Source organism: Netta rufina (assembly GCF_964035555.1).
Source record: "Netta rufina genome assembly, chromosome: 21".
Classification (NCBI taxonomy): domain Eukaryota; kingdom Metazoa; phylum Chordata; class Aves; order Anseriformes; family Anatidae; genus Netta; species Netta rufina.
In genome coordinates, this window is record NC_140145.1 from 8,422,518 (window position 1) to 8,433,529 (window position 11,012).

General features: G+C 32.8%; 1 protein-coding gene across 2 annotated transcripts; it reads right to left on the reverse strand.

Annotated features, from left to right (window-relative positions):
- Positions 1-1,591: 1,591 nt before the first annotated feature.
- ASPA (aspartoacylase) lies at positions 1,592-9,349 on the reverse strand. Of its 2 annotated transcripts, none has more exons than XM_084299579.1 (6): positions 8,947-9,349; positions 6,328-6,520; positions 5,220-5,313; positions 4,313-4,420; positions 3,259-3,368; positions 1,592-2,708 (listed from the first exon to the last, which is right to left on the reverse strand). In XM_084299579.1, the coding sequence occupies exons 1-6, from the start codon at positions 9,183-9,185 to the stop codon at positions 2,496-2,498; spliced, it is 957 nt and encodes a 318-aa protein (XP_084155705.1). In that variant the 5' UTR covers positions 9,186-9,349; the 3' UTR covers positions 1,592-2,495. The 2 variants fall into 2 exon arrangements, with proteins under 2 accessions (XP_084155705.1, XP_084155704.1); XM_084299578.1 differs by having other exon boundaries at positions 6,328-6,523.
- Positions 9,350-11,012: the final 1,663 nt, after the last annotated feature.

Below are 11,012 nucleotides of genomic sequence, written 5' to 3' on the forward strand. Positions count from 1 at the left end.
GAAAGCCTCAAGTGGAAACATAGCCCCTTTGGGTCTCATTAGCTTTGTGATTTATTTTCCTGTGTATAATACCTAGGGTACAAATGTGGTCTTTATTCATGTGGATCATATGTGGATTTTTATTCATTATTTATATATGTGCCTTCCCATAAAATAATAGGGCAGAAACACAATTCACAATGGAGAATTTCTGAGTTTGTTCAAGTCACAATGTCTTTATTTTTCCTGTTTCTACCTGGCTTTTCCATACTGGTGAATCTTGCTATCACACTGGAAGTTTTCAGGTTTAATTAAATCAATTTCTACATTCAATCACTTCAGAAAGATGAAAGTCAATATTTCTTCCCAAAGGAACAGAATAAGTTAAATGCAATATAATTGCAGACTTTATTTTATTTTATTTTTTTAATTCAGAGGACTGTGTAATGCATTTCTGTAGCACTTTTTATTTCATTATTTGTGATGACCTAGTACTATAAATTATATTTTTTACTTTTCTATTTGTGTATGTATAAAAAGAAATAGTTGTCCTGTGTACCTTTAGATTTCAATTATTACAATATGTATCCTCATTGTCATGGATTTTTGTCGTATATACATTTGGTGCCTGTTTTAAAGGTACTATTTAGGAAACACTCAGGTAAATTCTGTTTTGCGTTTGAATGATAATATGAATTGCATTGGATTCTTACAGCTAAGCCTGAAGTGCGCAAAATGGTCCAAAAAGCTTTCTTAACACAGAAGAGAACGTGAGGGAACTCTCCATCGGAAAGGATAGTGCAAAGCTATTTGCAGCGATGGTGAACATATTTTTTGCTACCAAACTGGTCTTCTACAGATGTCCTATGAGGCGTTTGCTACCGTGTATGGCTCGGATGGATGGGATCAAGTTGAAATCTTCAGTTACTTTTTCACAGTGCATAGGAATTCCAGGGGAAGGACATTCATGCATATCAATATACTGATGTAGTATCTGAGCATTGTTTGACCTTCTTAGTAGGATATGTGAGTATGAGAAGAAAAAATCATATCTTCCAGAATCATTCATCTGTGCTGGTTGATTTTGCATTGAAACTGACAACAAAGAATATTGTCTTAGGACTATGCAGTTCCATATGGATTCTTTTGAGTGCCAGTTTTTGTACCAAAAAAATACCTCGTCACATATACTCAGGAACCGGAATAAATGAGTCTGCGCTGTATTCCATATTGTTATGGATAGACTTGTCACTAAAAACAAGTTCAGATGTCTCTGCACTGTACTGAGGTCAGACTGTAGGCACAGCCATAAAACAGGGAAGACACAAAAAACGTAAGGAATGTGCTGTAGCCATGTCCAGGTTCAAAGCTATGTGATACAAATGAGGAAGGGGGTGGGTGGGTGGGATTGTTTCTAAAAGTTCTTCACTGAGAAAATACCTTGCGTTTGTGGCCATAGAGTCCTGCCACATACCAGTTGTCTCCTATCTCAAGGCTCTTACCGAGAAAAATGACTACAGCAGATCATTCTGTACTTTTTATACAATATTTATTTCAATATAAAGAAATAAAATGTACTTCAATAAACATCTCATTCTGTCCTGTATTTTTATTTTATTTCTGTAAAGTTACACAAAAGTAGCTAAAAAGGTTTTTGGCTTAGTAGTGAATAAGGAGGACATCTCTTTTTGAAGTATATACTTTAGGGGTTATGTTGGTAATGAATCAGTTAGTAAACAGCTAATTATTGTGTGGTTTCAGAATTTATGTAAAGTTCTTAAAGTTTTTTCTGTCTCTGATTATTGTCAAATACATTTAAAACATCTGTAAAAAGTTAATTAAATCCTCGTCTTCTTCTCTTTTTCAGCTAGTATGACAGGCTTTCTTTCTACAAATACAGAATAAGTCAGTCTTGAAATTCTGATAAGTCTCTCCATACAGATTTCTTCTTAATTTCCATTCTGAGATAGTCAGGTATGATTAGTGCATTGTTCTTCAACACAGCCTGCATAATTGCCTAAATCCTGCCTTGTTTTTTGAAACCTTTCAGGGCACAACAGTTGATGCAAACTTTATTTGGAAATGTTACAAGCAGGAGGTGGAGACAGTAAGTTAAAAAAAGTTAAAATAAAATTGCTGTATTTTCTTCTTTATCATGTAGTTTGGGGGGGTTAACTTTTACTTTCTATGTAATTCTGGATAGATGCTTTATAGCTACTCATCAATATATCTTGTATATTGTAATATATAACATATATAATTATTTTATATAGAATAAACTATCAAACTTCATAAAAATATGATTTGTATCTATAGTAATCTATTAGAACAAGTAAATAGTAGCCATAATTAGCATTGTGACATTATCTTTGATCTTAAAAGTTCTCAACAATGTTAATTAAATTACAATTTAAAGTTAGATTCTGTATATATTTAGTCTGTGAATAACAACTGAATGGCACTGAATTTCACAGAGAAAAAATCCACTATTTGTAAGGATAACTTGTGAAAAGTTTTCAAGAAGTATTCTGGTCTAAAACTGAGGACCTGATATGTTTTGCAGTGAGTTCCGTTTTGATTGTTTTTACAAAAGCTTGTTTCTTTTCATAATACGCAGCTTCATTAATAAATGTTGGATAGACTGTACAGTCCCCTTTATATGCAATTACTTCTCCATCAAGAGTTAAAAATAGAGGATCACCATTGTTCAGTGGCTGCCAATCTTGATCCTTAGAGAAAGAAAATAAATAGAATATATTTACATGAACATTTAAAAAGAAAATTAAAGTGAATTCTAAATTTATGCTCAATAATTATATTCCCTACAGTTGATGGCAAAAGCTTCTAAAAGAATTCCTTTTAATTACATAATATTGGGTTTCTGGCCCTCATTTTCAGGTTTGTGTTGAAATAACTTACTGGTAAAGGTGAACTAAAAGGAAACCATGTATGCTCACAATTGATTGAAAAAGACCCTCACTTTAGAATTAAAAATTAAGATTCACATTTTAAAATATAAGCTATCCTATTGTCATGCTCTTTTCAGTTTTAGGTTCAAAAATTATTTTAGATTCACTTATCTACAAATCAGTTACTGAAATATTGTATGACCTTAGTGATAGAACTTACTATAGGGAAGATCTAAAGTATTCAGTAAACCCAGTGGCAATATTCTCATTTTAAATATTTTATTTACTATTAAAAACATACTATAATGTAGCAGGAGCTACACAGGGATACTTATAAAATGTTGTAAATGGACACTGCTATAAAATTTACCTGCAGTTTAGGGTGAATAATAGCAATAACTTCACCATTTTTATTCCTGGGATAATCTACTTTCTCCATTATTTTATAAACCTCAATTGTACATGGTGGAAATTCTTTTCCTAGAAAGAATAAATGTGGTTTAATGTCAAAATGAACAACGGACTGTTAAAAAGAACAATGCATTACTTATTCTCTGTAGAATGGCTTAAATTATTAGCTTGTACATTGTTAAGGTTTGCACACTAGTGATTAGCTCATACATCAAAAGCATGTCTAGTTCCAGGTCTTTCTTCCCCTAGAATCCAAGTTACAGAAAGATAATTCTGTTGTGTATTGTTGCATACATAGCCCTGATCTAAATTTGATCAGTGGTGCTGAAACGTGGGATTTCACTATATACTTAAAAATACTTATTTTGTAGATGAAGAAATTGCTGAAAGGCCTATATTGTTGCATAACACAGAATGGTGTCAGTGCTGTTTAATCTTTACTATTCCAGCACAATAATGTAGATTCTGACATACACAACTAAATTCTTTTCCTTCTACTTCCAAATATAGCCTACTGACAAAGTACTCCAAAAGAATTTTCAACACCTATTTTTGTCAGTATGTTTTACATAGTGTACACAAGTGTACACAGGTAATAACAAGAATCTTACAGGATTTCTTGACTGTAATTTGAGATAATGCACAGAAAATGTGTAAATTAAACATCTCCTTAATTTATGTACACAGTGTTCTCAATGAACATACTGCTACACAAATACTTAGGTACTATTTCAGATTCTTAAAGCAACTTTAAGATCAAGTACACATACTGAATCTTTTCTAAGGGGAAATATCCTCAAAGCTATATCAAAGGTGCTATAGAGAATACTTTGGACCTTCTCCTGATGTTGCAGTTAGGTCATCTAGACAACACCTGCTCTGTATCCCCTTCAATTTTACTTGTTTAAATGTAAAGTGTTGTAGCTCAACCTATTTTATTTTTTGAAAAGCTACTCTTGAAATAGTCCACTGACATGACACAGGGGGGTTTATTCTTTCGTTATTTACTCTACCTTCATTAAAAAGTTGAACAAAATCAAGGCCATGTTTGACAATCTTCCTCATTTTGTCCAAAGTATCGGCTCTAACAACACCTTGTGGCTGGGGACCCACCTCCACACCTGTTTACAGATCAGGGAGATTATTAATATAGCCATAATATATCACAGACTACAAAGGAAAAATACATGTCTGGTTGGGTCTGTGTTTTATGTTTAAGACAAACTTTAAACAATACAGTTACGTGATTTTGGATGGCAAGCAGGAAATTTAGCTCCTGAGTAAGGATCAGTTCAAAGAAACATATGTACATTTTTGAGTGTGCTCCTCGGGTAAGGGAAATGGTCACTACATATGTTCATTTCTCTTACTCTTTTTTAAAATTATCTTTCCATGATGCATTTTGGAGAACTCAGTGTTTAGTATGACAGGCAAAATAACATTTTTGTTTGTTTGTTTGTTTTTTCCCCTTTTGTTATGATTTTGATTCCATAAATGAAAAAGTTAACAACTTCCATGCAGAAAATAATTTTCACCTTCCTTTATTACATCATCTTTTTTTTCACTTCTTGGCTAGGGCCCAATGTTTCAGGCAAGGCTTATTTAGAGGAATTAAGTATTTCTCTTCTGAAGCTGTTACTTCTTTCTTATCCTCATATATTATAAATATTTTCTGAAAACAGTGGGTTAACTAAGTTTATAAATTTCCATCTGGTTTCTCTATTTTGTAAGCCAAGTAAAAATCAGTGCACTTCAGAAGAGAAAATCATAAACATTTGATTTGGTAAAATACATTGTCAAATAAATAGCTACTGGTGATCAGAGCACACTGTATAATGTAACAAATTGAACTGATCAGGAAACAGACATTTTTATATAATTTCTTGCAGGTTAAAAATGGTCTTTATTTTTCATATTTACCAACAGGATGTTTTGCTACAGATCGGGTTGTTGCATATTTCAAGTTAGGATGTTCAATCAGCAAAACAGGACAGCATTCTGGAGCCAAAGCATTCTGTGGAGATTGTTTAAAAATGTCTTTGTTATGCAAATATTTTAAAATGTTGTGCCACAAAAGACTACTGATGCAGAAGTGATTTACACAATGTGTTCAATATGTTGCCTTTATTTCACAGTGCTCAAAGAAGTAGGACATCTTTAAAAACATACAAAGCTGTATTTGTTGGTCTTCTTTCCATTAACTCATGCCAGGCATGGTCCACTGAACTTTGCTGTCTCCTAATATAACTGAACACAGTGCTGGCCTTAAATTGCTAACAGGAAGAAAAATCTACGCATCAGTGTTGCAGAATTTATAAGCAAAATACTTTAAAGCAGATTTCTAAGCAAATCTTGTAGATTTAAATTAGATCAAATCAAATGTTAAAATATGCCTTACTTGTAAGGTAAATAATAATAATAATAATCTAAGTGCACATCATTGGCCTAACCTTTATTTCTTCACTCATTTTCTAGGTCACCAATAGCATCAACCAGATTACTTAAAACAGCACTTCTGCAAACCTCACTTCACTGATATTTTTCAGCCCCAGAAATAGCAGAATCAAATAGGTTTCAAAAGCATATTAATATTCCTGTAAGTAGCGACAAGGGGAACATTACTTGTTACCTGGTTCCATTAGTTTTTCCATGTCTTTATTTCATAAAATTAATGTTTAACTATTTAGTATGTGTGACCCAAATTTATTTAAATTGCTGAGAGATCAGTGTAGCATCAGATTAAATTACATTTATTTTCACAGATTTTGTTCTAAGCATTACTCTCTGTGCATCAGTCTTACTAGAACTCATGTTAATACATGAAGATTATGAATGAGGTCAAATCTGAATTACCTGATATTATAATAAAATTATTAATTATCTCTGATTTTAAAAATCAGGAATGATTAAATATTTTAAACAGTTTTGAAAAATAAAAAATAGAATATTTAAAGAAACTAAGAAATAGTATATAGTAATACATTACAAACAATAATCTATTTTAATAGTTCATTTAAATTAGTTTTACCTTGATATAATGAAACATTTGAATTGTAAAGTCATCCCTGGAGTTTTCAAGAATAAGGGTACCACCCATGTTAGAAGTGGTGTTGTGAAGGTCAAAAATAAGGTCATAGGCATCATCACTACCTTTTGGACCAAATATATGATTGATTTCCTGAGCCCTTCTCACTTCATATGGAATATCTTCCACCACTGTCCTGCTGTTAATATTAGTACAAAAAAATTAGTAAACTCATTCCATGGCTTTACAGTCAACAAAATATGTATATCCTTTTCTTTTCACTTTAATTCCATAATTGGCTGGAGTTGAAATCACCTATTTAAGTGCCTTACATAAAATATGGTGTTTGTGCTTGAAGGAAAAATGATCGTTATTGAAAAACAGATCTTACTATTACTATCTCATGCAGATTTTTTAAATCTGATTTTAGCTATAGACTACTTACTTCTCTCTTATTTCTTTACATTGACTTCTAGTCCATACCTCCATTTACCTCCATGCAGAAAACTAACCCCAAATTTATCAAAAACTTAAGCCACTTCCAAGACTGAATCCACCTTCTACTGAAGATGGTATTTGGACATTGCTTTGTGCCCTTTTGTCATGGACCTCAGTTACAAAGTCTTTCATAACCTGATTTCATGTATTCTTGTGTTCAGATCAGATTTTATTACAGCCTGTTGTTTTGAGTACTCTTGGCCTTCAAAGCTCATAGAAGATTTTGCTACCTCAAACCTGTTCTTCCAAAGTTTTAATACATTTAGTCTCAGGTGGCTGTATCAGTAGTAGACTTAAAAAATGGTCTTAGCCTAAGGAATGGTCTTAGATATTTGCTTCCTGTCTTTATAGGGGAAGTATAGGAAACTGATACACGATGCCAAGTTACCTTCCTTACTTAAACAGTGTAAAAAGCTGCTGCAGTTTAGACTTGTTCTGCATATTCAGCAGGTTTGGTATTCTTGACAGGCTTGGGATGCTACCCAAGTACAATACAGAAACACCTAGTATCTTTTGTGCTAAATTCAGTTTTTTCTTTTCTCAGTACAGCTCAAGCTTTGTAAGGTTTCGATTTTGTAAGAAATACTGGTATTAAGTTGCATAAAGAAAGGTTTGTTAAAAACTGGCAAAACACCTTGCTAACTGCACAGATATTTAAACATCAGAAGAGGTTGCTAAGGAAAATTATGGGGCCAACTCTGCTGAAGTAAAAGAAATGGCAAGGAAATCTATTACAAATGGTGATGTGAACTTGATCTACTGGTGGGATGTGATGTGGGTAAGAATTCTTACTTGAGCCTCTCAAGCTCCTTATTTTTACAATTCCGTATATCACAGAATCTATCATTGTATTCTCTAGTTCTGACTTTGAAATTTGGGGTTCCTTCACATAAAACTGTTAAATACTTCTTGTCAAAGCCAATAGGACTCCCACCGTTCCTTTCAGTAGTATCAGGATTTTCCCTCTCCTGATTTTGTAAAATCATTTGCAGTTTTGAAGGATCTGCACTTAAAGTGATTAGGTAAAAATCATTCAAATATATTCACTACTATTGTAAAAGGACAGAGTAATAGGATATACAAAGGAATATTATTTTTAAAAATGATGACAACCTGGAGGTGTTTTAATCTTTTTTTTTCAACTGTCCTATGTTCAAAACAACCTTTTTTTTTTTTTTTCCTCATGTTTGTCCTAAGTAAGCAATTAAAAGAATGGCCTTAACATTTCTGTGTAATTTTTTAAAATCTAATTTAATAACCAGCAGTAAAATTGTTAAATGACACCAGGTGAAAAAGCATGCAGGCTAAGAATAACCTGATTACAAAATAAACATGATACATTTTTCTTTCAGTGATATTCATTTTCACGACTAAGACCTTTCTGATACATAATTACCTGTTCAACATGCAACTATACCAAACATTAAAAGTGTTTGGTTCATGTGACAAGGTACACCTCTGGAATAGATGTCTCGAAAGCAGAAAAACATAAAATCCCATTAAAAATATAAAATCAATTACTACTGTACAGTAATTATAGATTGTACTTCTCCAATATAAAGAGACAGTTAGATTATTGAATTTTTGTTGATCTTTTTGCCATTGATTTCTTTATTTCTTACACCTTATTTCAAGTTTTATTTTTTTTATTATATGTAACTGAAATTAAATTGTATCCCAATTTATATGCCATTTTTTCAGATATGGGGGTCTCCATTTAGATTGTTTCATGTTTTCACATATCCTATATTACTACAAGTAAAATTGTACTCAGAAGAGCTCCAGAGCCTCATTGCACTAGAAGACATGAGAAATAATGACTTCACAACTCAGAAAAGCAATACTTAAGTTTACACAAACACAGCTAATCTCGTACTAATTTAAAATGCTATGTTTAAGACTATGTGTTGGTTTGAGACTCATTCTATTAGCGACAAATCTAAAATGAAACTGCTAACACACAATTTGTTCTTTTTGGGTTAAAGGTCAATAATTTAAGTTATGTGACTGCACAGTTAAAATAGTAGTGGAACTTGTGTTTACAGTTTAATCTGGAAAAGAAGCACCTTACAATTTTTTTAAAAAAGAGAAAATTAAAACAACAGAAAGCATGACTATTCTTACCCAAGATTATCAGGGTCAAAAACACGGTTCAGGTCACAGTCAATGTATCTAGTACACTTCTTCACAGCTCTTGGGTTGGTAAGAAATGGTTTCACTTCCATTCCTGTTCTTTGAATTTCAGCTCCATTCTCTTGCCAGTGCTTGACCAAAAATATCCCTGATAATTCATTACCATGAGTTCCTCCAAAGATAGCAACCCTTCTGACTGGAGGTTTATGAACAACAGAACAGGAAGTCATGCTTTTCAGCAGCTATAAGAATTGCTGAAAGCAAAACAGAAAATAAGGGTAAAGTAAAGCTTGTGTCACCAAGAAAAAAAAAAAAAATATATATTTTTTTAATAGGAAATTATTTATGCCTGTTCAGGTCAGACGTGAACGAAGCGAATTAACATTTCTCTACCAGTTTCAGATTCCTGTTGTGAGGCGGGGAGTTGCTCATCGGACTCTCCTCCCTCTCAAGGATCCCTCCCCTTCATTTACCATATTTAGTAATACCTCCAAGGCTGGTAATGGTACAGTTAGATAGTTCAAAAGTTAACTTTTTCCCGGCTAGCTCTATTAATATGTGATATATAGGTAAATAATGTGCTATGAAAGTATGAAGAAACTTTTTTAATGCATACTTTGAGCATGTACTTAAACATCTAATATTTTTGCATTGCAAGCTATGGGTAACAAGTATATTCATGTGTGTTTTACATTACATAAACATTATAGTATACAGAGCAGAATGATTTAAAGAACAGAATGATTTAAAATGAGAAAAAAATAGTAAAATATGAATCATATCTTGGCTCTAGATCAATACATAATGCTGAAACATCAAGTACTTTCATCTAAAAAAACAAGAACAGCTGAGTTCCTCAAAGCATGTTGTTGCTTGTATGACCTTTTTTGTTTTATAATATCTGAAGAACAATGATCAGAATGAACACTATCTGAAATTAAAGTGCAATATACCCATAAGTCACCTAGTATTCCTGGCTCTAGTTGTGTCTTGGGATCTGCTAACACAGACCTCTATGACATTGAAACAACTTAGTGAAGACCCCTTCTAACATCTGCAACCTCTTATTAAAAAAGGAAATTGATACAGACCACAGATGGACAATAGTTTTCTCCCCCCAAAAAAACTTAGGCAACAACTTCTTCCACTTCCAAAAGCATTCAGGTAGGATTTCTGAAAGGAAACTTCAGCTAAACATTTAGAGAACGGATCTTGATAACAATAAACAAGGTCTTACTGCTGTAAATGACAATTATTCACAACTAGTGTCCAGCACACAATATAGGTATAAAAATGTTAAACTGTAAGGGAATATAAAATGTTTATCAAACTATTCTATTTTATTAAGAATATACTCCAGTAACTGACAGAGTATTTGGCTAGTATCTGTGAGAGGTTTTATAACCCAGGTTGATAGATTATATGTCTATGAAAATAAAGCTAAACATAGGACTTACCTAGACAAGTTCTGTCAGTCATACACTTCCTAAGAATGTTATTCTCTACGTTGCAGCTTATGTCTACAGATTTGCTGAACCTTATAGCAAGTTAATATAGATAGACTGCTTACTTTGTCGCTGTATGACTGTTGTAAGCTGTCAGCTATTTAATCACAGTAAGTAATTTATTAAGCAAAGCAGTAAAGCTCTATTTTACAGCACTGGACAGTCTGTACTGTCCTTTGACCTTGGTCTCTAGCAAAGGTGCCAAAATGGCTATTTACACGCTGCTTGAAAAAAAGACTCGTGCTCTGAATCTTGGTTTGTTGAATTTAAACACCACCGCAGTTTGAAGAGTAAAGAGCAAAATTCAGATATGCAGTGCTAGTACACATACTTTATCTTTCATTGCTGATGGTGCTGAAATGGTTATAATTCCTTGCAAAATGTTGAATGAAATACAGAGATCGTTTGTGCACTTACCTCACTTAACATGCAAGAAGTTTGTTTCCTAAGAGCTTTCTTAGGACAGATACAGTGCATTTCCAAATGAGGTTAGGAACTAAAGCCATGGAAGCTTCTTTTATACCCTTAGAGCAAGTTAACTTCCAAAGAGTT

What these genes read in the sequence shown, in the direction of transcription:
- ASPA (XM_084299578.1), bottom strand. Translation starts at nt 9,185, where the DNA reads ATGACTTCCTGTTCTGTTGTTCATAAACCTCCAGTCAGAAGGGTTGCT. An exon ending in AAATGTTTCATTATATCAAG is followed by an intron (nt 5,314 to 6,327) that starts GTAAAACTAATT and finishes CAATCTCCACAG; the next exon opens with AATGCTTTGGCTCCAGAATG. An exon ending in TGTAGCAAAACATCCTGTTG is followed by an intron (nt 4,421 to 5,219) that starts GTAAATATGAAA and finishes ATCTGTAAACAG; the next exon opens with GTGTGGAGGTGGGTCCCCAG.